The sequence below is a fragment of the Dreissena polymorpha genome, chromosome 9 (assembly GCF_020536995.1).
Source record: "Dreissena polymorpha isolate Duluth1 chromosome 9, UMN_Dpol_1.0, whole genome shotgun sequence".
In the NCBI taxonomy this organism is placed as follows: domain Eukaryota; kingdom Metazoa; phylum Mollusca; class Bivalvia; order Myida; family Dreissenidae; genus Dreissena; species Dreissena polymorpha.
Window position 1 is genome coordinate 92,119,733 of NC_068363.1, and position 27,775 is coordinate 92,147,507.

General features: G+C 36.1%; 1 protein-coding gene across 5 annotated transcripts in view; it reads left to right on the forward strand.

Moving 5' to 3' along the window:
* The first annotated feature begins 338 nt into the window (after nucleotides 1-338).
* Nucleotides 339-27,775, forward strand: part of LOC127844986 (lysine-specific demethylase 7B-like) — a 60,870-nt gene continuing 33,433 nt past the window's right edge. For 2 of the 5 annotated variants that reach the window (XM_052375587.1, XM_052375588.1), the window contains exons 1-11: nucleotides 339-475; nucleotides 11,812-11,897; nucleotides 13,661-13,716; nucleotides 14,454-14,512; nucleotides 15,321-15,484; nucleotides 16,177-16,318; nucleotides 17,390-17,591; nucleotides 20,324-20,428; nucleotides 23,970-24,115; nucleotides 24,757-24,863; nucleotides 27,571-27,665. In XM_052375587.1, the coding sequence (XP_052231547.1) occupies nucleotides 369-475; nucleotides 11,812-11,897; nucleotides 13,661-13,716; nucleotides 14,454-14,512; nucleotides 15,321-15,484; nucleotides 16,177-16,318; nucleotides 17,390-17,591; nucleotides 20,324-20,428; nucleotides 23,970-24,115; nucleotides 24,757-24,863; nucleotides 27,571-27,665 (1,269 nt within the window). In that variant the 5' untranslated portion in view covers nucleotides 339-368. Of the gene's footprint in view, nucleotides 476-11,811; nucleotides 11,898-13,634; nucleotides 13,717-14,453; nucleotides 14,513-15,320; nucleotides 15,485-16,176; nucleotides 16,319-17,389; nucleotides 17,592-20,323; nucleotides 20,429-23,969; nucleotides 24,116-24,756; nucleotides 24,864-27,570; nucleotides 27,666-27,775 lie in introns of those variants that run through there. The other 3 variants (XM_052375589.1, XM_052375591.1, XM_052375590.1) reach the window with 3 other exon arrangements.

Here is a 27,775-nt window from a genome sequence, read left to right on the forward strand (position 1 = left end):
TATGCAGTAATTAAACAATAATTCCTTCGTTTCACAGGTATTTCTCTTGAGGAATACAAAGCCGCTGTGACGTCAGGATGCGAGCTTGACTTCGTCTGCAGAACAGACACATAGATCAGAGGCCGATATTGATGTCGATGACTTTGCTGCAAATTGGGAAATGGGATTCGACATAAGCGATGGTCATCAATTAAACTACTCAACAACTATTGTTCCGCTAGTATGGGGGCGAAACGACCAGGTGCGAAACGACCAGGGCGGAAACGTCTTGGGGCGAAATAACTAGGGTGCGAAAAGACTTGGGCGCGAAACGTCTGTAAATCCTAATAGACTAGTAAGGCGCCTGCGCGAGCGTCATTTCCTTCAAAATGTCAGACGAAGATAGGGATACGCTTTATTGCATTTGTAGGCAGCCTTATAATGAAAATGAATTTATGATTGAATGTGAAGTATGCAGCGATTGGTTTCACGGGAGGTAAACTAGTTTTTACATTAAATTTTCTGCTATTACACTGACAACATGAAAATAGGTCAACCACCTGTCAAAATAGTGAAAACAAAAGTTGTCTAACAAAAGTCATAACGCATGTTTGTTATCAATATGCTTTTTAAATGTTTAAACACTCTCGTCATGACACTTATAAAGTTCTGAATGTTGACTGAATGGGATTTCCATGTCATGACACTTATAAAGTTCTGGAGGTAGACTGAATGGGATTTCCACAGCAAAAATGTATGCTTTATACACTTTGTATACCTGGTGTGCTTTGCTTGCTTTGTGTGCTATGTATGCTTGTTATCCCTTGTTAAGTTGTTTACTTTGTTTGCCTTGCATATTTTGTATGCCTGCGTGATTTGTTTGCTTTGTTTTCCATTGTATGCCTTGTATACTTTGTTTGCTTTGTATGCCTTGCATATTTTGTTAACTTGGTATGCTTTGTATTTGCTTTGCTTGCTTTGTACTTTGTGCTTTGTATGTTTTGTATACTCTGCAGTGTTCCAGCTAGGATTTGAAAAGGGCAGGGGGGCTTTTTTGTCAAAAGAGCACTTTCGACGCGCAGTATTTTGCCAAAAGGGCACTTTCGACGCGCAGTATTTTGTCAAAAGGGCACGTTCGAGCGCGCGGGTGTTTCTGGAATGCTTCCTATTGCATGTTAATTTATATGTTATAAATAATTGTATTATTCCAATTATTATTATTACAATTCAAATAAAATGTCTACAATGAGGATTAAACTAATTACAATGTTATAAGAGATTTATGAATTTATGAATTATCATATTATGTAAAAAAAAAAAATTTTTTTTTTTTTTTTTGGGGGGGGGGGGGGGGGGGGGGCAGGGCGGAGGTTCGGAGGGGCAGGGCGGAGGTGTGGGAGGGCAGGGCGCGGCGCCCTTCGATTTAGGCCTAGCTGGAGTACTGCTCTGCATGCTACGTATGCTCCATATGCTTTAAATAGTATGCTCTGTATGCTCTGTATGCCTTGCATGCCTTATGTTGTTTTGTGTGCTCTGTATGCCCAGTAAACTTAACGTGCTTGTTTCTGTTTTATGTTACATGCCCAGGTTTTTTTGGGGGGTTGTAGGGCAGTGATTTTTTTTGCTCAAATTTACAGCCGATTTTCGGCTGCTTCCCAATTGCAAAAATACACGTTTTTTCCCAAAAATCTGACCAAAATTTCCCAAAAATAGCCCAACTTCCAAAAAAAAATAAAAAAAATTTTTTTTTTCTTTTTTTTAGAAAGAAGTCTCATATAACTTAATTATGATTTCATAAATCTAGGTCTCAACTTTATTTTTTAAACATCTTACAAAATATATAACTTGAATTTAGTCATTTTTGTCCATAAATCATTCCCAAACTTGCCACTTTTATTGATTAAAAAAAATCCCAATTTGACCAGACTCCTTTTCTAGAAAACTCCCTGAACATGCACTTAAAAACAATATCACTTCTGTTACTTATAATCCTATTTATGATGCTTAATTTTTCCCAATTTCATGGTTTATCGCGCTATTTTTCCCAATTTCACGGTTTATCGCGCTAATTTTCCCAATTCAAAAGGCACAGGCTGTAACAAATTAAAGCAAAAAAAATCACTGTAGGGGAAGGGGCCTTTAGCCCCTAGGTTGGGGAAATTTCTCGTGCGATTTTCCACTTTTGGGGAAAAATCGCGCATGTTTTTTCCTTAATAGGGGAAAATTTTTAAGGGTCTTACTTTTACTGTTAATTGGGTTAAAAAAACAAAAAAGACTGTTATTTTCTTCATACATCAATATTTGTGGTTAATTTACATGTTATTACACAATTTCATTCACAGAGGCATTTCCCTGTTTTTCAGTCCTTTAAACATCTCCACTAACGCATCCATGTCCTCCTCTGTCAGTTGGTCTGGCCCTGAAAGTTCTTGAAAGCTGCATATCCGCATCAGCGCATCCAATGTTGCCTGTCCCAACGTCCATAGGTCTGTTGCAATGTTATTGTTATTGCCATGCCAGACTGAGTTGACCTTGACAGGGACTGGCTGTGACAGTTTCAGACCGCGTCAGGAACAGACTGCTCACGGACTTTAGATAACATGGATAAGAAACGGGACTGTTACGCCAAATATCTTGTTGTGTCTAAGTCACATGACCGTGTCGTAACTATCGATCTTTTATCGAAGCGCCGAGGTTATACATTTGATTAACCCACTCACGTATTTTGTTAAATTATAGTTTCATTTCTAGGCCGATTTTGACAAATTATATATCATTAGAAAGCTTACGTAACGTAGTAAACAGATATATAAATATATATTAAGTTTTTCTTCTGATTTCGGCAGCCTGACGAGTTATAACTTTAACTTTTGCAAATATCATACCATTTTGGAGTTATAGAATCTAGATTTACGGTTGACATGTTCGTACTTTATACCAATTTGTAGCGTTTATATTTGGAGTTCAGTTTTAAAAATAACATCTTGCTTAGGAGAATAGAATTCTGTATATGATAGGAAAAAAAATGGTTTAAAAATGAAAGCAAGTAAGGAATGAAGGCGGAAGAAAGTAGCGCGCGGTCCTAACGAACCGAACTGATGCTAAGGTCTTGGCGATTATGCTTTTGTTTAAATACCGGCCATTGAATTTCCTTTGCCATGATTATTATATTTTTTTATGGAATATATTGAAATATTTTGTTCTAGAGACATATCAATAAAGCTAGGTATTAATGAAGCTTAATAAATTAACGATTTCAGCTCTTGATTATAACACAAAAAGGGTGTTAATTTTATGATGAAACAGCTTATATAGCGGACCCTCTTGATATTTTTCGGCTTTGCATACTTCAGATATAATGGGTGTCAAAACATTCATCGTTTGTTGTTTATTATCAAAAAGGTAATTATGTAAAATTATATGAAAGTTTATTAACCATAAATTATCAATTAATTAAAATTATTTAAAGATTCTTGAAAATCACGGTCAACTGTCTATGGATGTATATTGAAATATCTTAATCAGTTATCAGAGTTATAAATATATAAAATTCTAAATTATAACTCTGTATTATTTGTATTTTTCGGAAAGATTATTTAACCCCGTTGTGGTCAAATGAGAATGCTGTTTTTAATCATGTTGTTCCGTACACTACCATACACTCTTTATAGGACTACGAAATAACGGAGTTTTTTACCGGTACCCGCTAAATACGTTAAATGTTAATTATTAGATTTTTTAAATGTTTAAAATGTACATGTATAGGTATTAAGCACTTATAATTATTATGATTAAGCTGGCTGACATCTATACAGTATTTAGTTTATGGCAATCTGTATGGGCAGATGACTATAAATGTTTTCAATACGCTACATATCTTACTAGAAATGGCGCGGCAGAGGCCGACGCGTATCCCCACCCCGAATGTTTGACCTAGGTGTGCCCCAGGGTTGGTAATGGGGCCATGCATAGATAGGATTGACCGTATTGTCATAAGAGAAGTTCATCATCAATTTGAAGTGAATCGGTGTAGAAATGAAGAAATTATAGTAAAAGGCAATTTTGGGTGGGTGTGGTCTATGTGGGCGGGGCGCCCCAGGGTTGGTAATTGTGCCATGCATAGTTGAGATTGACCGTATTGTCATAAGAGAAGTTCAGTATCAATTTGAAGTGAATCGGTGTAGAAATGAAGAAATTATAGTAAAGGCAATTTTGGGTGGGTGTGGTCTATGTGGGCGGGGCCCCAGGGTTGGTTATGGGGCCATGCATAGTTGAGATTGACCCTAATGTCATAAGAGAAGTTCAGTATCAATTTGAAGTGAATCCGTGTAGAAATGAAAAAAATTATAGTAAATGGAATTTTTTGGTGGGTGTGGCCTATGTGGGCGGGCGCCCCAGGGTTGGGATTGGGGCCATGCATAGTTGAGATTGACCCTAATGTCATAACAAAAGTTCAGTATCAATTTGAAGTGAATCCGTGTAGAAATGAAAAAATTATAGTAAATGGAAATTTTTGGTGGGTGTGGCCTATGTGGGCGGGGCGCCCCAGGGTTGGGAATGGGGCCATGCATGGTTGAGATTGACCGTATTGTCATAAGAGAGGTCCAGTATCAATTTGAAGTGAATCGGTGTAGAAATAAAGAAGTAAAGGTAAAATAACCTAAAAAAATGAGTGATAATTTCTGACGCGGCCCCACCCCAACCGCTATAACTTTTGACCCAGGGGTCAGATCAAAATTCCAAATAGTGCAGGGTCGCACATATGCTCATAGCTACCATTTGTGTAAGTTTCAAGGTTCTAGTGCTTTTAGTGTAGGAGGAGATAGTGGCCAGGACGGACAGACAGACGGACGGACGGCGGAGATAACCACAATATCCCCACCTTTTTTTCAAAAAGCGTGGGGATAATAAACGCAAAATTGAGTAATTGGCGTTACATTACTCCAAGAAATGACCACTAATACCACGCGAAGACATGGAGGTATCATAAAAAGTGTAAACTGACCAGACATTGCCACATGTGGTTAGGGACCAATATACAAGTATAAGTCCCTGCTAGTGCTGCAACAATACGCCAAAAACCGTATTGCAATATATTGGCAGTTCAAAAACCAGTATTGCAATATATCGCAATATATTGCTAACTTGTACCAGAATTATAACTCGTCAATTACCCGATAATCCCGTATATTCCAGTTTTAAAGCAAATTCTGGTAAATATTTACTATAAATGTGCTCAAGAATAACAAGATACACAAACATTCGCAAATTTTCTGAAGTATCAAAAACATTATGGCATTTGTTACTTTTTAAAGATGTGATGAAATAACGTCCAACCGGGACGTTTTTGTTTTCACTGAACACGCGTTATTCGCCTGACGTGATGTTCCTGTTTTTATTCAACACAAAATACACCCATACTTTCCATGCGACGTTCTACATGTCTGCATAATTTTCGCGCGCTTTTTAATGAGCACTTTTTATTTGACGCTATTTTTTTTATAGTCGCGTAAGCATTAAAATTTGAAAGCGTTTTTCCGAAATTCTGATTACAAATTAAAAATTCAGAATCGAACGAAACATTTACAGTTGTGCTCAATTAATTTAACGATAATCTGTTAAAAAGCATCGAACGAATGCTCCCAATTAACAACGTTACTCTGTATAAAACACTTTTTAGAATGCTATTTTTACGTCAAAATTTATTTTCACCGCTTTGCTTTGTTTACCTTGATATCGTTATTTCGGATGGCTTTTCTGGACGAAATGTGAATGAATTTGTGTAAAATTTTCGTACCGGTATGATGAACATCGTATCGCAATACAATATGCGGAATGCGTATTGCGATATATAAAGATATACCGGTATATTGTTGCAGCACTAGTCCCTGCTGTGGCGTATGACACCATAGTGTTATTTTGTATTGGTCGACACAGTATCTGATCATAACGAGATAATTGGTTTGTGCTGAACACAGGGGCAATAAAACCACATATCTATCAATAAACACGATTATTGAGATATCTTTTATTGAACACCGCGATAAAAATGCTCAAACCACGGACTCTGGATTACTCGGATAAGAAACATGGCAACATTCTCAGAATCATCACTGCTATATGTGTAATCACCTAACAATTTTATAAAAATATTTTATATATTTGAGTTGAAGACGATGTACTGTTGTATAAGTCTGAATAAACTATCTGTCTGCCTGTCTAAATCTAAGCCGTCATCGTCCCAGTGAAAAAAAATCTGATTTTGAATAGTTGGACATGATGCCCTGATGTCAAAAAACGAAATGACCCGCGTAACACCTACCGTGATTTTCAAGAATCTTTAATAAATTGATAATTTAAGGTAAATAACATTTCATATAATTACCTCGTTGATAATAAACAGCAAACGATGAATGTTTTTGACACCCATTTTATTTCAAGTATGCATGCCAAGCCGAATAATATCGAGAGGGTCCGCTATATACGCATCATAAATTTAACACCCTTTCTGTGTTATAAACAAGAGCTGAAATCGTTCATTTATTAAGATTCATTTATAATAAGCTTTATTGATAGGTTTCGTGAACACAATACTACAATATATTCCAGAAAAAATATAATAATTAGGCAAAGGAAATTCAATGGCCGGTTTCTAAACAAAAACATAATCGCCAAGACCGTAGCATCAGTTCAGTGTGTTAGGAACGCGCGCTACTTTCTTCCGCCTTCATTCCTTAATTACTTTCATTTTTAAACATTTTTTTCTATCGTATACAGAATTCTATTCTCCTAAGCAAGATGTAATTTTTAAAACTGAACTCCAAATATAAACGCTACAAATTGGTATTAAGTACGAACATGTCAACCATAAATCTAGATTCTAAAACTCCAAAACGGTATGATATTTGCAAAAGTTAAAGTTATAACTCGCCGGGCTGTCGAAATCAGAAGAAAAACTTAATATATATTTATATATCTGTTTACTACGTAACGTAAGCTTTCTAATGATATATAATTTGTCAAAATCGGCCTAGAAATGAAACTATAATAAAACAAAATACGTGAGTGGGTACAACAAAATGTATAACCTCGGCGCTTCGCTGTACGCTAATTGTTAACGATAGATAGCCACAACACGGTAAAACGCGCGGTGGTAAAACATAAAATGTGTATTTCTTGTGTTTAACTCGCTATAAATCCATTAATAACAACGGGAATATACTAAAAGTTAGTTATATTTTTTTGAAAGAGGAATTAATAAGCAACAAGATAACGTATAAACCAATAAAATCGGATGAATAGTTTTTGCATAAGATTGAATTTACTACAGTAAGGGTCAAATACTTGATTCATCTCCTATCAATATACACTCCGTGGACTGCTGCAGTGGACTTACTTTTGTGAAGAAAGCTGAAATAACCGCGTTATTCGCAATTTTTTGTTTTTTTTTCGCCAGTTATGCGACATTTTGCCTTTTTTGGTGACATTTAACGTAAAGCGAGTTGACAGTTAACGTAAATCAGCCAAGGGAGGTAATCATTGTCGTAACATTTATACAGTACATAACGGCGTGTACGGGTTGGGGACCATAATTGGACGGGTACCAAACGGTGTTTTGTACGATTTCGAGCGAATTTGTTGTAAAATTCAAGCGTTTTGAACTGTTTAATGGAGGGGAAAGCTTCTGCTTGGGGACTTTTTCTGTCCGGAAAGGGGAAAAAAATAGCCTTGATTGCTTGAGGAAGACGCCGATATTCGGCGTCTGTTATATAAGGTAAAAAAAACCTGCATGCCTTACATGTTTTCATGGATATATGCTAACTAAATGCTATATGACAAGTAACAACGCCGTATTATAAATGCTTTATACTTGAAACAATTGCTTAAACCTTCTACCTATTTTACAACATATCTATTGGATATTTTATTCTTTTTATTAAATAATTATCTGACTTTTAAGCAGATTAATCTAAACCTTTTTTAAGTATCCATATCTGATGTTATAATATCATGCTTTATATTGTATGTATTTTTGCCTTTTAATTTACAAATTGATTTCAGTCTTTCAGCTTTTGTGCAATTGTTATCCTTATTCTTCATGTTTTATAGTCGGTTGTACAAGCTGCATAAGCTTATGTTAATTGTTTTTATTCACTCTTGCAGACTCAAAATAAATCTTATATTATCTTAAGTTCTTAATAGCAATCCATATTTAAATAAAATGAAGTGAGGGCCATGCTAATACCAGGCAGAACATATGACCCAATCTGCCAAAAACAATCCTATGATTCCCTTAGTCATATCAAACGTCTCATGGTATGGATAATATCTAGTGATGACATCACATGCATGCATTCCAAGTGTTTTGATTAAGTAACATAACTATGTTAAAATAAATAAACTCAAACACAACCAAAATGAGGAAAAAACAAGCATTGCATTTTAAAATCTTATGTGAACTAAAATAATCCAACTTTATTCATATGCCATACATTTAATTGGTCTTGTTCATTATTTTTCCACATAGTGCAATGTAAAGCGCAAAACTGCTTAATTGATTTATTTTAAAAAATTACCTCCACTTGCTCCGGATTATCCGATTTGTTGTAAATGTTGCATGAAATCATTCTAGCATAAGAGCTGTACACTTACATAAGGGCAGGTGATATACAAGTGTTCTGATTGAACACTAATTTTATCAATTCTTTTAATGTAAAATATATGCAGAAATGTATTTGAACAGATGGCGATTGCCGAATACTTGTATTTATGCAACTCTTGAGCACTTTTATATGCCAATGTTGCTTAAAAGAAGAACCCATGAAACAGAAACTTGTTAAATTGTAATATAAGTTTATTATAAGTTATAGAAAAGTTTAACTTATGTTTACATTTGAATACATTAGTCAATATGTTAAGTGAATCATATTTTGAAGTTTTGTTGGCCTAATGTGTATTGCAATCGAGAACTACCTTTTCGATGTGATGTCACAATACAAGGTAACAGCCCGCGTAGTGAATGTTATTGCAGATGTGTATGAAAATCAGCTGTGAGTGGTTAAACATGCTGTTAATAAACAACATTGACATGGATTTATCTTAAATTAATTAAATCTTTGAATGTCAATCATGTATTGTTCAATTGTTTGCATTATTCAGAAATTTAGTTTCCTTAATCGCTTGATATGCGGTAACTGAAGGATACAGCCTTACAGGGTGTTTGCTTTAAGGCACTATGTCTGACAAGTAATTTATAAAAATCACAAATAAATAGCTTGCATAAAAACAGGTTGTGTGTCTGTCGTCTGACTGATTGGCCAACATATGACAATTTACCAAGTTTATTAGACACTGTATTAGGGATTTATTACCGGATACAAAGGCATGCCTGTTTTGCTGTCGAGTTTTTATCACCATTGTATTTAACATTTATAAATCAACAGTGTTTTTAGCTCATCTATTTTTTTGAAAAAAATATGAGCTATTGTCATCACCTTGGCGTCTGTGTCGGCGTCCGGTTAAGTTTTGCGTTTAGGTCCACTTTTCTCAGAAAGTATCAATGCTATTGCATTCAAACTTGGTACACTTACTTACTATCATGAGGGGACTGGGCAGGCAAAGTTAGATAACTCTGGCATGCATTTTGACAGAATTATGTGCCCTTTTTATACTTAGAAAATTGAAAATTTTGGTTAAGTTTTGTGTTTAGGTCCATTTTATTCCTTAAGTATCAAAGCTATTGCTTTCATACTTGCAACACTTACTGACTATCATAAGGGGACTGTGCAGGCAAAGTTATGTAGCTCTGACTGGCATTTTGACAGAATTATGTGCCCTTTTTATACTTAGAAAATTGAATTTTTTTTTAAGTTTTGTGTTTAGGTCCACTTTATTCCTACAGTATCAAAGCTATTGCTTTCATACTTGCAACACTTATTAGCTATCATAAGGGGACTGTGCAGGCAAAGTTATGTAACTCTGACTGGCATTTGAACGGAATTATGGGCCCTTTATACGTAGAAAATTGAAAATTTTGTTAAGTTTTGTGTTTTGGTCCACTTAACCCCTAAACTATCATAGATATTTCTTTCATACTTGGAACGCTCGCAAACTATCATAAGGGTACAGTAAAAGGACAAGTTGCATAACTCCGGTTGTCATTTTTACGGAATTATGGCCCTTTTTTGACTTAGTAACTTTGAATATATGGTTAAATTTTGTGTTTCAATCCACTTAACTTCTAAAGTATCAAGGCTATTGCTTTCAAACTTCAAATACTTTCATGCTTTCATGAGGTAACTGTACCTGGCAAGTTGAAATTTACCTTGACCTTTGAATGACCTTGACTCTCAAGGTCAAATTATTAAATTTTGCTAAAAATGCCATTACTTCTTTATTTATGATTAGATTTGATTGATACTTTGACAAAACTACTCTTACCTCTGACATACCACAATAGACTCCACCCAAACCATCATCCCCTGTGCCCCCCCCCCCCCCGAATCCCCCCCTTTTTTTTTAAGATCATCTCACAAATAACCACCACACCCTCACACCACACTATACTATACCCCCACCCCACCCCCCCCTTATTTTTTTCTATACTCCCCCCGAATCCCCCCCCCCCCCTAATTTTTTTTTTTTTAAATCATCTCAATCACCCAAGAATACCCCCCCCCCCCGAATTCCCCCCCCCCCTAATTTTTTTTTTTTTAAGATCATCTCACAAATGACCACCACACCCTCACACTATACTATACACCCCCCCCCCACCCCCACCCCCAATTTTTTGAAATACCGTCCAACCATCGCACCCAAGAATACCCCCCTCCTCCCCCCCCCCAAATCCCCCCCCTATATTTTTTTTTTCTGTATAAGATCATCTCACAAATGACCACCACACCCTCACACTATACCCCCCACCCCACCCCCCCAATTTTTTTTTTTGAAACGGTTAAAAAACACAAATATTTATTTTTATTATTTAATGTTTGAAATACCGTCCAACCATCGCACCCAAGAATCCCCCCCACCACCCACCACCCCCCCCCCCCCCCCTCGAATTTTTTTTTTTTGCATTTTTTTTTTGCATTTTTGGAAGATAATGTAATAAATGTCCACGCCCCCACACTTTACACCCCTCTTCACTCCACCCCTCCCTCCTTTGTGATTGAAAATGAAAGTCCCTTCACCTTTAAAAAGAAAATAGATGAGTGGTCTGCACCCGCAAGGCGGTGCTCTTGTTAATAACTGGTATAAATAAAGTGTTGTAATACAGGGCACTCGGAAAGGCTTATTAAAGGGTCTTTGTGGTTGCATAATGACATTCATGTCTGATAAACATATTGCTTAAATGCATTTACATGATCACATCCCAGGGCTTTTCATCAGGAAATTGGGAAGAGGCCCTAGCCTTTCAAATTGGGAATTTCACATGCGTGATAACTGCTCATTTTGGGAAGACCGTGTTTTTTAAAAGTATTTGAAACAGGGTCTTTTTCATTGTGCATTTAAAGACACATTGTGGTGCATTCTTAATCATAGTAGAGCTCATTGCTTTCAATTTGGGAGATGCACAATATGTCAAAATAAAAAAAAAATTACAATTTGGGAAATTCCTCTATCAATTTTGGGAAAAAATGACCTAATTTTCAATTGGGTAGTTGCATAATTTGGGCCTTTGTTATAAAAGGATGAAAAGCCCTGCAACCAGCATTAAAAGGCAGACATGTTTGTCCTTGTTTATCTGTTGACAACTATTCTCAATAGGTTGCAAAGCGATAAACATTTATATAGTGAATTTAAATTAATTTCTTGATTCCTTTTTTTCAGTTGTGTAGGCATCTTGGAACATCAAGCGCCAGACATAGAAATTTATCACTGTCCCAATTGTCAGATATCGCATGGACCTTTGAAATGTAAGTTGGAGTCTTGAAATATTTAAGATTTAATTATTTGATCATTTTTAAGAAATGTTTATTATTAAAAAAAAAAATCTATAATCTCAGCGGATATGCACTTTTTCCGTAAAAATTGGTGAATAACTAGTTATATTTAATATTGAACCTGAGTGGTAAGCATTAAAATAATTATGAATGATTTCCCGTGCATAGACTAATTTAATGGTTTTGTTACATGGGTATATGTATATGTTTGAATAAAGTTTACACAATATATTTGTGGTAAAGGCTGAAAAAAGCCTTTGGTAGATAACTTTAATAGATGATATGTATTAATCCTTTCCCTATAAGAAGCGAAGTTAAAATGTCTTTTGCAACCAGAATAAAACCAGAACAGCCTGCAAGTTACTCGCAGCCTGTTTAGGTTTTATGCTGTTTGCTGCTCATCAGTATCTAAGGGTTGAAATAAAGCCTTTAAAACTGGAATATAGTAAATAAGTAAGAAAGGTATATACTTGAATTTAAATTTCTATGAGACTACAAATGCATCAAAATATGTATCTAAAAGGTAAAGGGGTAAACTATGGGTCATTTGTGTGTGTAACATGAACATTATCAATTAAAATGTATCCATTGTTAGCAAAGTTCAGGTTTGCAAATTGTGTTAATTGAAAAAAAATGAAACTTATCATTGATCAAAAGGTTAGGGGCAAGAGTTTAATATGCTTGAGCATATTGTTTGTGATTAAGGTTGAATGTAAATTGCCTAGGTCCTTTAAATAACTGACATGGAAGAATTAACCCTTTCTCACTTAGAAGCAAAGTGAAAATGTCTATGTGCAACCAGCATAAAAACAGAACAGCCTGCGAGTAACTCTACTCTAGTAATCTAGTAAGAAAATTCTTAAATTAAATACAACTTTCTAAGGGACTACAAATGCGTGAAAATACGTGTCTAAGTGGTATTTTCAAACTTTACCAGCAAACACTGAGAGTGAGATGAGATTCTAATTAAATGTCTGGCTCATTCATGTTTTGTTAACTAAGTTTGTTTTCAATCAATTTCCTGAAAGTATGAAGAAAGTAACTGATAATGAACCTGTGTTAGCAATGAATGGATTTGCACTATTGCCCTCTTGTATGTTCATTTTCGCCAGTCACTGAGAATATTCTTTTGCAAAACCTAATCTGAGAATAGCAACATTCTTTTTTCGGAAACAATCTGTTAACCCTTACAGTGCTGGAACCGAATTTTGAAGGCCTTTGCAAACAGTTTGGATCCAGATGAGACGCCACAGAACGTGGCGTCTCATCTGGATCCAAACTGTTTGCTATTCTGATAGTATTTTTTGAAAAAAAATCGAAGAAATGCTAATTGTAGAAATTCAGCAGACGACATTTAGCAGACGATAAATTTCCCAGCATGCAAAGGGTTAATAGGACATTCATGACAGATACATGCTAATGCTGATTGCTTTATTAGAGCAAAAAAGAATGCTTAAAATAGTGAGAAACCTATTACTCCCAAAGGGATGAATGCACTTGACATCATCAATCCAAATATTTTGGCTCTTTAACAAAAATTGTCTTCATAATGTTTGCATTTTTTCTGAAATATTTAGCTGGACAGAAAGACCATGGTCTGCTTGTAAGATTCTGACATTTTAAGTTTTCGTCTGACAGTCCAATTGTTTTCGTTGTATCTGAAACTGTTCTCAATTAATTGTGCTAAATGTAATTTTTTTGTATTTAAAGACATTACAAAGAAGTGTGTTTTGCAGTGAAACAAAGAAGAAACTGGCATCGCCATGATTACTCCGACAACGGGTCAACCAAGGTAAACTTACCAGAAACAGTGTAGAGATGATGATCAAACGAATAGGTGGATGTTCAATAAAAGCATTTTTGCTCATTTTTTTTATGAGACCTAATTTTTAAGGTGACATTCTTCCTTGCTGAAAATATTAGATCCATAATAAGTTTTTCTGGAATTTCTGTCACACCTCAAAATGTTTAGTATCCAATATTTTAATTACAGGCTTAATTGCAAAAAATATTTTTTCATTGGAATGAGACTGTTGTTCTGTAAAATGGCATTAATACTTTTTCCCCAGAATTTGGAGATGTAGCATGGATGACGTAGATGCTTGTTTCTAAAGTTTTGTGAATAGTTTATCTGTTCTTAATTTGGTTTACTCCTCTCTTAAAGTACAAACAAACTCACCTTATACAAATTTCTCATCGTGCAATGCAACTAAATGATAACATATATAACATTTATACCAAGGTGTTTCTGGACAATAAGACTTTTCATTTGTTGAGGAAAAACGAGCATTATCCAATACGTTTTAAAAATATTGTTATCTCTAAATAAATTGCCATTGTATAAAAAAATTTTGTATGACAATTATTATAAATGCTATGGTTACTACCAGAAACAAGAAATGTAACTGTAGCGGCCATAATATATCTTACATTTTAGAAAAGAAGCAAATTTTTAAGTATAGTGTAAAGTTGATTTTTTTTTTGCTTGGCATCATTTCCTATGTTTTTGTACATTTGCACTATTTTCAGGCAGTTCAGACAGGCACAGTGATATTCATAAAAGAGTTGAAAGGAAGAGCATTTCCTTCGTAAGTAGATCATGTACTTACACTGTAGCACAAACATCAAATTTGTACAGTCTGAAAATATGTTAAACAAGGGACAAAATTGTCACAAAACCAGGTTTTCATTGTGAAAAAAAAATCTGATTAAGGGAGAAAACTCAAACTGAACTTTTGAAATGAACAAACAAAATTAACCCCCTTTGTAAGTTTGTTTAAAAAAAATAAATATTTTTAGTTGTGGCGACCTTGACATTGGAGATATTGACGTGATTTTTTCGTGCGACACACCGTCCCATGATGGTGAACAAATGTGCCAAATGATTTTAAAATCTCACAATGAATGACATAGTTATGGCCAGGACAAGCTCATTTATGGCCATTTTTGACCTTTGAACTCAAAGTGTGACATTGACCTTGGAGATATCGACGTAATTATTTCGCGCGACACACCGTCAAATGATGGTGAACAAATGTGCCAAATGATTTTAAAATCTGACAATGAACAACATAGTTATGGCCCGGACAAGCTTGTTCCGCCGGCCCGCCAGCCCACCAGCCAGCCCGCCAGCCAGCCAGCCAGCCCGCCCGCATTCGCAAATCTAATAACCAGTTTTTTCCTTCGGAAAACCTGGTTAATAATATGTATGAGTGACAGTAGTCACATTGCTAAATATCTTGTTATTCTAATCAGATAAAACTTCAATAAAATTGTCTTCTTTTGGTGTAATGAATACATTCATGGCATTTATTAAAACATGTGTATTATATATGTGTATTATTAGATATTTATATGCCTGTAAAAAGTGTTTGTTTTTTTTTCAAAATTTATCAGGGCAGATGAAATTCCTATCACACGATTGCGAGGACATCAACTCTGCAAGGAATTCTTTCAGAAGAATGGCTTTGAAGTGCCCATTCTTATTGACAGCAAGGATGGCCTTGACCTGACAGTTCCTCCCCCCAACTTCACTGTTAGGGATGTTGAGGACCATGTAGGTTAGTCTATGTTTAACTGTCTTACATATGAATTATATGTACACCTGATTTTTATTTATTTAGCAAATGTTATAAATTATGCAAAACAGGAGTAAATCTGAGAAATTTGTTGGGAATCGATATCATATTTAATATTTCACGTCAGAGAATGGTATGAAGTGAAATCCTTCCCATTAAACAGGCAAATTATGGCAGTTGTAACTTGTATAGACTGCAGTTCATAATTTCACTTGCTGACACAACTATGATACAATGATAATAATTTCTCTGCTATGGAATAAACATGTGTATCGTCCAAACTGTTGATGTTCTATTTCATATTTTATCAAATGCGTCATAAATATTTAGATAGTTTATAATTAAGACAAGATAACAGTATTTCTGTTCTAGACCATTTATCAGTTCACTGCTTACCCTCTCAGACTAATTTCAGCCTGGTTCTGGGCTCAAAACCATTCTTAATGCATGTACATAATGTCATCCCAAATTAGCCTGTGCATTTCACATGAGCTGACTTTTTTTGCTTTAATGGATTGTTTGGTTTAACGGAAATCTCTTGTAAACAAATATCCAGTCTAGGCAGAAAGTTTCGTCCCAGATCAGCCTGTGCAGACTGCACTGTCTAAACTGGGACAACAATTTACGCACATGCATCAAGCCACTTTTCTCTAACAAGACTCAATTCACTACAGGCTCCATGAGGGAGATTGACGTGATAGATGTAGCGCGGCAAGAGGACCACAAGATGTTGATGCGAGAGTGGACAGAGTATTACAACAGCCCCAACAGGGACAAGATCTTCAATGTCATCAGTCTGGAGTTCTCAAAGACCAAGTGAGGATCGTCGTTTTGGGTTGTCATTTAGAATTTTCAAAATTAATTTACAGGGATCTTTATCCAGCCATGTCGTTTGTACGGTTTATTTAAAATATTCATTTATACCGTGCCTTGGACCAGTGCTTTACATTGGTTTCTGTTTACAGTCTCAATGGCTACAGATGGCAAATAGTTCACATGTACAAAATTACGGTTCAATATTGGAAAGTTAATGTCTTGACTTTCAATGTTATATATATAGTAAATCAAATCAATATGACCAAATCTGCAATACCTGATTATTCTTTAATGGGTTGTTTCTACCCTATTTACAATAGCTTTCATCAAGTTTTTTCGAAATAATAACTAATGTTGATATTTTCAAGGCTCTTCTATCTAGAGACAGGACCACTGTACTTTAACAGCATAATATTTCAAGAGACGCTAAAAAAAACAAGAGTCCAATACCCAAATAGCTTGAATTTTCAAAGGGTCAAAATATCTTTTCATGATTCAAATTCTGATTGCTCAGTAAAAATGTTGTTTGTTTTTTAAGTAAAGGTTAGCAACATGAAAACAGTGTCTTGAAATCGAAATTGTGTAAATTGCAATTTGCTTGCATCAAAAAGCAGTTTTCAGCACCAAAATGAGCCTGGGAAACAGAGTTTAATGCTGTGTGTAAAGTGTTGTCCCTGATAAGCTTATCAGGGATGACAATTTCTGCTAAAACTTGATTTTGCTGAAAAGAGACATCATTTGTGTGTTGTTCTGAGAAAACTGGGCTTAATTCATGTGCGTAAAGTGTCGTCCCAGATAAGACTATGCAGTCCTCACAGGCTAATCAGGGACGACACTTTCCGCTTTAATGGTATTTTTAGTTTCAAGGAAGTCCCTCCTTACCGAAAATCAAGTTTAGGCGGAAAGTGTCGTCCCTGATTAACCTGTGCGGACTGCACAGGCTAATCTAGGCAACACTTAACGCACATGAATTAAGCCTATCTTTCTCAGAACAAGACACTTTTAAAATTTAAAAAATCAATTAAAGTGGAGTTTCCCAGAAGGAGACTCAATGCTTTTCCTTGTTCCCAGACTGTCAGACCGCGTGGAGGTGCCGCTGTGTGTACGGGACGTGAGCTGGGCCTGTAACGGGGTGTGGCCCGACCAGCTGCCCGAGGACTGCACGTACCGCAAGCCTGAGGTGCAGAAGTACTGCCTCATGGGGGTCAAGGACAGCTTCACAGATTTCCATGTTGACTTTGGTGGCACCTCCGTCTGGTATCATGTGTTGAGGGTAGGTTATAGGGCATTGTGAATAATTTATTGGATCACAATTTTAGGATGGTTGGTCAGTTGGTAGTATTGCTAAGACGTTACCCCACTCAGGCGTTTGCATACAGTGTAAAAAAAGGCTCATTTCCGTTAACTCAGCATAATAACATAATTAGCATACATTGAATAATATCTTATAAATTGATTTAATTTCATATTGTTAAACTTAATCAATGACTTTATCAACGATAGTATTATTGTTAACTCATGCATCTCGTTCATTCAGTAAATTAAGCTTGTCATGTGCCATTGACATCACATCCAAATAAGCATAAAAAGCGGATTCGCTGGCATAAACTGAAAGTACAGTGTAACTGTACTGTTCTTATCCAAAGAAAAAGACACCAAAATGTTGTTAAAATTTATTGCTACGCAAACATCACACAAACAACATTTTCATTCAAACAACCTCATACAAAATACAAACATGAACAAATCCTGTTTCATAAATGCCTAAAGTTTGCTATAAATGTTGCAATTCGGTGCATGTTTTGCATTTATAGACAATCACTAATCCTTGTATCGCCTTTTATAAAAACACTCGCTGGCTTAATGTTGTTTTCAACACTTATCAGCGATTAAGATCAATTCACTTTGTCACACGCTCATGTGTTATGCCTGCAGGCGATAATTGCCACTAATACACATTGTTATTGTTAATTTCAACTGTTTCATGCAATTAAAATACGAATTTAATAATAATGGTGAGACAAACTCTGAGAAATTTATTTTAAAGGTATCCCCATTATTATATTCGGAAAACAAACCTTTTTAACACCCTATCATTTGTTTATTCGCAGCTGGCCGCTTTTATCATTTTAAAGGCAATTACCGCTATCACACGCGTAACCTGCAAAATAGACGGACAAATGATGTGCCGTGTTTTTTTTTTTGGCGACTCGAGATGACTGACGCGTGACCATTTTTTCAGTTCAAACATGAATTTTGGAGTGGAATATAGTGGCAGTTGGCCGTTATGGACAGGTGCCCTTTATTTTCAAGTGTAATTTAGAGTGATTTTCGTTGGGAGGGGGGGAATTCCAGACTGCGATTGTCTGCAGGTGACCGTTATTCTCAGGTGGCCGTTAGATCAGTTTTGACTGTACTTAAATTGCTTTTCAATCTTAAATATCTGATATGCATGTAAATTAGGGATGCAAGAGGTTAACTGGTTAACCTACCGAAACGACCAGTTAACCTGTTATATTTTCGGGAAAAGGTAACCTGGAAAAAATATTTGATTATGTTTTTTTCATGGAATAAATCGTACGATTTTACTTTTGCGTGAGACATACTGCCAACTTGCGCTGGCTACTAGTTAAAACAACATGCCGCACCATTGACGGTAATAAATAACGTGTCAACAATCAAAGTTAAGTAATAAAAACAATAAATCAATATCTTTGTGCTAACAAATAGGGGGTACGTTTTGATAACTGATCGCGAAAATTTAACTAGCGAATTGCGGGGAGTCGGAGCAAGTAGCAAAGACGTAATTGGCAAGTTCATTGAACTCGCGATAACAGTTGAAACATTGGACGGTGTTTTGTTAACCAATATCCAACACTGATTGCTTGCAAAAATTTCGTGTTAATAAGTAATAATTTTATCAAGAATTGCATACATAGTTAATTTTTTGTCGAGTTAACGTCGTTTTTGTTTATCAGAAATTATGATTATTATTATAATTTACGTCCAACGATTCCACCATTACCTTTCAATGCAAGTGTTATTTAGCAAAGCAAATTGTTAACTAATTAAATAATTAAACATCAATAAAAAATATTTAAACAAAATAAAGCCTGAAAAATTAGTATTTGTGTAATTGATTAAAATTTGTGCGCTATGGTACGTTAACAAACATACGTAACTATCAGTATTTGAGATCATTATACTTAGCTACTTCGCTATTAAATAAATGTACTGATTAATTGAAAGGGCAAAGCACATTTCTATATTGAGAAAATTTGAGTTTCAAAAATTGAAACAGAATGAACAAAGGAACACACCATTTTTGTGAACGATACGGCGCGAACGTAATATAAGCGGCCCAACCAAAAACAGTTAATAACACGAGAAAATGAACATTGTGTAGTTATTTAATTTGTTACCCCTTTGCATTTACGCAGGAAAATTAAATCAAATATATAGCATACATTTACAAAATTATTAAAATAAATTGTATAATACATTTTATTACAAAACTGGCATGTTATCAACGCAAGCGATTGAAAATTACTTTTGTTTCTACCGAGCGGTGCGAGCGGTATGACATTTTTGACGTACTCTTTAATCATTTTAACTACGCATAAGGCGTTACGGTTAACCGGTTATTAACCGGTTATGGATAAAGGTTAACAGGTTAATGATTTTTGTAACCTCTTGCATCCCTAATGTAAATTGCAAAATATGTATGCTGGAAATAGATGTTAATTTTATAATGTAATAATTGGTTTTATGCCATATAAGCCCAGCATAGCTGCAGACCAACTATTTGCACAGTCTAGTTAGGAGCTTCCCTGTCGCCCTCGGGATAAGACTGAAAAACTGACTATCAGTGACAGCGTTGCTCCTGAATAGACTGCACCAATGTGCAGGCTGGTCTGGTGCTTTGCTGGGCGCATATGGCATAAGACCCATGTTTGCATGACCTGTATCAGATTCCACACAATTCCATCTATGTTATATTAACAGGGTGAGAAGGTGTTCTACCTGATCCGCCCCACCAACGCCAATCTGGGTCTCTATGAGACCTGGCTGAACGCTTCCAACCAGAGCGAGCTCTTCTTTGGAGATCAGGTATGAGCAGTGGGTCATTCAGTTTGGAGATCAGGTATGAGCAGTGGGTCATTCAGTTTGGAGATCAGGTATGAGCAGTGGGTCATTCAGTTTGGGGATCAGGTATGAGCAGTGGGTCATTCAGTTTGGAGATCAGGTATGAGCAGTGGGTCATTCAGTTTGGAGATCAGGTATGAGCAGTGGGTCATGGTGATCAGGTATGAGCAGTGGGTCATGGAGATCAGGTATGAGCAGTGGGTCATTCAGTTTGGAGATCAGGTATGAACAGTGGGTCATGGAGATCAGGTATGAGCAGTGGGATATGGAGATCAGGTATGAGCAGTGGGTCATGGAGATCAGGTATGAGCAGTGGGTCATTCAGTTTGGAAATCAGGTATGAGCAGTGGGTCATGGAGATCAGGTATGAGCAGTGGGATATTGAGATCAGGTATGAGCAGTGGGTCATGGTGATCAGGTATGAGCAGTGGGTCATGGAGATCAGGTATGAGCAGTGGGTCATGGTGATCAGGTATGAGCAGTGGGTCATGGAGATCAGGTATGAGCAGTGGGATATGGAGATCAGGTATGAGCAGTGGGTCATGGAGATCAGGTATGAGCAGTGGGTCATGGAGATCAGGTATGAGCAGTGGGTCATGGAGATCAGGTATGAGCAGTGGGTCATGGAGATCAGGTATGAGCAGTGGGTCATGGAGATCAGTAGTGCGTTCAGTTACAGTGAACATTCGCCAATGATCTTTCGTTTCCGATTCGGTCTTATTGAAAGTTCGGCGGGAACGTTTCAAGATGGCGGCTCCCAGAAAATTGATTGCGGTTTTGATGGCGGAAATCGCTAATAACACAGAAAGTACTTAACAGATATTTCAAAAATAATAAAACCTATAATAATTTGATTATAATTATAAGTGGTGTGGATGCGATAGTGTTATTTTTCATTAGCGATCGAAATTGAGTGTAAGAGGTGCATTGAATCAGATATAAAACAAAGCCCTAAAATAGCGCAATACATTACAATCTTCAAATGTAGTTGTAATTTTCTTTTACATTGAATGAATTGTTTTGTTTACATTCAATGAAAATATTAATAAATTTTAGCATTCAAATGGAAAAACACCTGCATTTTTTGCGAATTGAACTGTCTTTGAATGCACATGTATATTGAAAACTCTTTTGTAGTGATAATTAGCGATACAAATCTTGCATTTTATTATACCATAAATCTATACATTTCGTCTACTGAATGTAATAACTAGGGTAACTGACATTTTGTGAATTGTTCAGGAATGCATATTTTCAGACATATTCCAAAATACAGTAAGAGCACTTACGTTATTTTTTGGGCTCAAAATATTTCAGTGTTGAAATTATGGTAACTGCTCCTTTCTTAATTTGTTTTTGTTTTAAAAAAGACATATCAATTTGGAGTTTTGTTTCGTTTTTCAAGTGTTATTATAATACTAATCAGAAAATGTGAATATGAAAAAAGGTTTATTATTTTAATAAAACATTTTTTTGCTTCTCCTGAAAATTTAACAAAATGTCAGTTTCACTACTTTTTACATTCAGAAAAGGACATGTGTTTGTTATGTCAATTTCAAAAATTTGATAAAAACATTATTTTTACCAAAAAGGTTGACTTAATATTTTAACAGTTGATGTATGTCACCTTAATAAACACAAAAATGGGAAAAAGTAACAATGTATAAAAATGTCAGTTACATGACTTATTACATTCAGTAGGCAATTTATTTTACCCAAGTATTTTATATCCATATTATGATCAAACGCGATTGCTTGTTTTCACGATGATGTTTGGAACACTGCAAAAACTCACGTTATTACATCGGAGTTTATATTTGCAGGTACCCGTTAAATACGATAATTGTGTAGCAGTAAATTTCTACAATATTTTAAATGTATTGTCATTATAAAACACTTAAGTGTTATGTTTAAACTGGCTAATATATATACTGAATAGATCCTGTTAATCCATTTCGGAAAAATGTACGCCTATTTTTTAAATATGTTCAAATGTTTTATTAAAGCAACTGTTAAATTTTTGGCTTAATATGCCAAGAGATGACACGGAGGTATCATAAATTGTGTTTAATGACCAGACACATGTGGTAAATGACCCCATACTGAGTCATACAAATATAGGTCCCTGGGTTTATGACATCCTGTTTTCTTAGTAATTGTCTGGACAGTATCCGATCATATCGAGATAATCAGTTTTTGATGAACATAGGGGCAATTAAACACTGGGTGGTTAAAAATGCTGAAATAAGGAGTGTCAAAATTGGTGTGAACAATGAAATAAAAACATTTACATGTATCAAGAGGATTTAGTTAATCTGTAACAAGGTAAGTTTTTACGGACATATAGGTTCAAATAGTTCCTTTATGTTGATTACATAAAATCAATCAATTTGTTGTTTGTTTTCGTCCTTAATTGTGTTCATTAATTGGATTCTATTTAATCTGAAATAATTTCAATTTCTGAGTATTTTGTTGTTCTTTGAAAGAGTTGCGAAATTGATTGAAATCTTATCACGATGCGGATCATCAGACGCAAAAAATAGCAGAATGGCCGCAGTGTTGACGGCCAAAATTTGAGGATGCGCAAACGTGGCGTCATTATCAGAATCCCCAACACATCCTATACACTTTGTTTATTGTTCAATTCATTTTATGTACTACAAATGAGGATACAATATTGAAGTTACACTGAACAAATACAACATATTTATTTGTCCGCCATCTTGGTTTCGCTAGCGAACTATAGCGAACTACCTTCCGAGAGGGTTTGCTTCGGTTCGCGAACGTTCGCGGCGAACCGAGCGTTCAATAGGGAACGTTCGCGACCGTTCGCTGTCACTGAACGCACTACAGGTATGAGCAGTGGGTCATGGAGATCAGGTATGAGCAGTGGGTCATGGAGATCAGGTATGAGCAGTGGGTCATGGAGATCAGGTATGAGCAGTGGGTCATGGAGATCAGGTATGAGCAGTGGGTCATTCAGTTTAACCAAATAGTCCTCACTCTGGGATAACAAGGCTTTATGTGTGTGCTTAAAGTGTCGTCCCAGTCTGAAATGATTATGTTAAATGAAGAATGAAAATGCAACATTGTGCACTGTGCTCTGGTATACCAGGACTCAAAGCATGTGGGTAAAGTGTCATCCAAAATTAGCCTAGGATTATCTGAGACAACACTTACAGCTTTGACTGGATTTTCATTAAGAAGAATTTCCTTTAAACGGATATTCCATAAAAGTGGAACGTGTCATCCCTGCTCAGCCTGTGCGGACTGCATAGGCTAATTTTGGACAACACTGTACCCACATTCATTGAGTCCTGGTATTCCAGACGGCGCACATAGTTGCATGCTCATTCTTCATTTAAAGTGTACATCTTGTTTTGTATATGTGTTACGCAGCCTACAAATGTTGGTTTCTTAAGATTAGTGAAGATCTATGTGTGCATTTTTCTGTAAGGCTTATTATCTTCATTCTTGTATATGGTTACTCTGTTTACAATTGCAGGTTGACAAATGCTACAAGTGTGTGGTGCGACAGGGCCAGACCGTGCTCCTGCCATCAGGTTGGATCCACGCGGTTTTCACCCCCATTGACTCTCTGGTGTTCGGTGGAAACTTCCTTCATGACTACAGTATACCCATGCAGTTAGAGTAAGTACACTCAAATTCTTGTTCTGGGAAAAGGGGGCTTAATGCATGTGCCTTCACTTTTATCCCAGATTAGCCTGTGCATTCTGCCACTTTCACATGAGACAACACTTTCGGCTCTAATTGTTTTGTTTTTTATTTAAATACGTCTCTCTTTTGTGCAAAAATCCAGATGGTCATAAAGTGTTGTCCCTGATTAGCCTGCAAACTGCACAGGCTGATCTGAGACAAAAGTTTATGCACATGCATTAAGCCCTGTTTTCGTCAAGCTAGACTCACCCACAAACTTAAACGCTGTCTTGTTACTACAGCATCTCACCTTAGCTGCCTCGATATGCCACACCTGGAGCATGCAAGTTGGTAGTCACCAGACCTGACTGAAAAGGTTTCCTCCAGTCGCCTTCTTGCACATCTAAAGACCGCAACACATTAAGACAAAATGATAGGATTTACAATTAATATTTAAAATTAAAAATGTGTCCAAACTTCTGAGTCGATTCACAGTTCTGCTATTGCTAGTTTCAGGAAGCATGCGTACATTATTTCTATGATTTGAATCAGCGTAAATATGTTCAGAAGTAAAGTTGTTTTGAAAGTTGGCACTGGCGGCCTTAATTCACAATGTAATATACTCTTTTTTTCAGAGTTTATGCGATAGAGAAAAGAGTGAAAACTGCAGAGAAGTATCTCTTTCCAAGCTATGAGACAATGAACTGGTATGCTGCTAAACATGTTTTGGATACCATGAGAGGTAATGCAATGACTGTTGAGTATGGCTCGACAACTCTCAAACTAATGTACTATTGTGCGATTGAACATAGTCAGTGAAATACAATGATGCCATACACATAAATTGGTCGAAATTTAATAATTGAGTAAAACTTCAATATATAATTTCCTAAATTTCTGAGCCAAAATTCAAAATAATTTAAAACACAGTAGTTTGGCAATACTTCGAAAGAACATTATTGGTGCTGTTAGTGGACTTTTATGAACGGCTTTTGAGAATGTTTCCCTTTTAAGCCTCTATGTATCAATTCAGTACATTTTGGTTTTCTCACATAGCATCATCAGTTTTTGCCTACAGTACCTACAGTAAAAATGTTAACATTACACACAATTACATGTATTTGTTGAATCTTTTTCCAAGGTGATTTTTAGCTCATCTATTTTTTGAAAAAAAATTATGAGCTATTGTCATCACCTTGGCTTCGGCATCGGCGTCCGGTTAAGTTTTGCGTTTAGATCCACTTTTCTCAGAATGTATCAATGCTATTGCATTCAAACTTGGTACACTTACTAACTATCATCAGGGGACTGGGCAGACAAAGTTAGATAACTCTGGCGTGCATTTTGACAGAAGTATGTGCCCTTTTTATACTTAGAAAATTGAAAATTTTGGTTAAGTTTTGTGTTTAGGTCCATTTTATTCCTTAAGTATCAAAGCTATTGCTTTCATTCTTGCAACACTTACTAACTATCATAAGGGGACTGTGCAGGCAAAGTAATGTAACTCTGACTGGCATTTTGACAGAATTATGTGCCCTTTTTATACTTATAAATTGAAAATTTGGTTAAGTTTTGTGTTTAGGTCCACTTTATTCCTACAGTATCAAAGCTATTGCTTTCATACTTGCAACACTTATTAACTATCATAAGGGGACTGTGCAGGCAAAGTTATGTGACTCTGACTGGCATTTGGATGGAATTATGGGCCCTTTATACTTAGAAAATTGAAAATTTTGTTAAGTTTTGTGTTTTGGTCCACTTTACCCCTAAAGTATCATAGATATTGCTTTCATACTTGGAACACTCGCAAACTATCATAAGGGTACAGTAAAAGGACAAGTTGCATAACTCTGGTTGTCATTTTTACGGAATTATGGCCCTTTTTTGACTTAGTAACTTTTAATATATGGTTAAATTTTGTGTTTCGATCCACTTTACTTCTAAAGTATCAAGGCTATTGCTTTAAAATTTCAAATACTTTCATGCTATCATGAGGTTACTGTACCTGGCAAGTTGAATTTTACCTTGACCTTTGAATGACCTTGACTCTCAAGGTCAAATTATTAAATTTTGCTAAAAATGCCAAAACTTCTTTATTGCACAAAAGACTCCACCCAACCATGCCCCCCCCCCCCGAATCCCCCCCCCTAATTTTTATTTTTATTTTTTTAAGATCATCTCACAAATGACAACCACACGCTCACACTATACCCCCACCCCATCCCACCCCCCAATTTTTTTTTTGAAACGGTTAAATAACACAAATATTTATTTTTATTAATTTATGTTTGAAATACCGTCCAATTATTTTTTTTCGCATTTTTTTTCCGCATTTTTGGAAGATTATGTAATAAATGTCCACGCCCCCACACTATACACCCCTCTTCACTCCACCCCTCCCTCCTTTGTGATTGAAAATGAGAGCCCCTTCACCTTTAAAAAGAAAATAGATGAGCGGTCTGCACCCGCAAGGGGGTGCTCTTGTTTTTCAATGAGATGCCCAACCCTAATCAACTTAAGTCAAATTCTGTGAAAATTGGGTTTAATGCATGTTCGTAAAGTTTTGTCCCATATTATCCTGTGTAATCTGCTGATTGCACAAGCTCATCTGCTGACGACTCTTCACAAATGCATTAAGCCTGTATATCCCAGAGGGAGGACAACGTCTTCAAAGCTGCTCTTACTATCCCAGTCTTCAAAGCTGCTCTTACAATCCCATTTCTGTGACAGATTATAGCTTCTCTTACTATCCCATTTCTGTGACAGATTATAGCTGCTCTTACTATCCCATTTCTGTGACAGATTATAGCTGCTCTTACTATCCCATTTCTGTGACAGATTATAGCTGCTCTTACTATCCCATTTCTGTGACAGATTATAGCTGCTCTTACTATCCCATTTCTGTGACAGATTATAGCTGCTCTTACAATCCCATTTCTGTGACAGATTATAGCTGCTCTTACTATCCCATTTCTGTGAAAGATTATAACTGCTCTTACTATCCCATTTCTGTGAAAGATTATAGCTGCTCTTACTATCCCATTTCTGTGAAAGATTATAGCTGCTCTTACTATCCCATTTCTGTGAAAGATTATAGCTGCTCTTACTATCCCATTTCTTTGACAGATTATAGCTGCTCTTACAATCCCATTTCTGTGACAGATTATAGCTGCTCTTACTATCCCATTTCTGTGACAGATTATAGCTGCTCTTACTATCCCATTTCTGTGACAGATTATAGCTGCTCTTACAATCCCATTTCTGTGACAGATTATAGCTGCTCTTACAATCCCATTTCTGTGACAGATTATAGCTGCTCTTACTATCCCATTTCTGTGACAAATAAAGCTGCTCTTACAATCCCATTTCTGTGACAGATTATAGCTGCTCTTACAATCCCATTTCTGTGACAGATTATAGCTGCTCTTACTATCCCATTTCTGTGACAGATTATTTGGAAGAAGGCAAGAAGCCTCCGGACTACATTTTCGAGGGGGCCAAGGCGTTGGTGTACCATCTACGCAGCTGGTCTCAACGGAAAGATGTAAGTAGGGAGCACTTGGGGGAGTTATGCTGTGGTTGATCACTCTGGCTTGCTGATGATGTGGCTTGAAGATTCATTATATGGGAAATTTCAAAAACAAATCTGTAGTT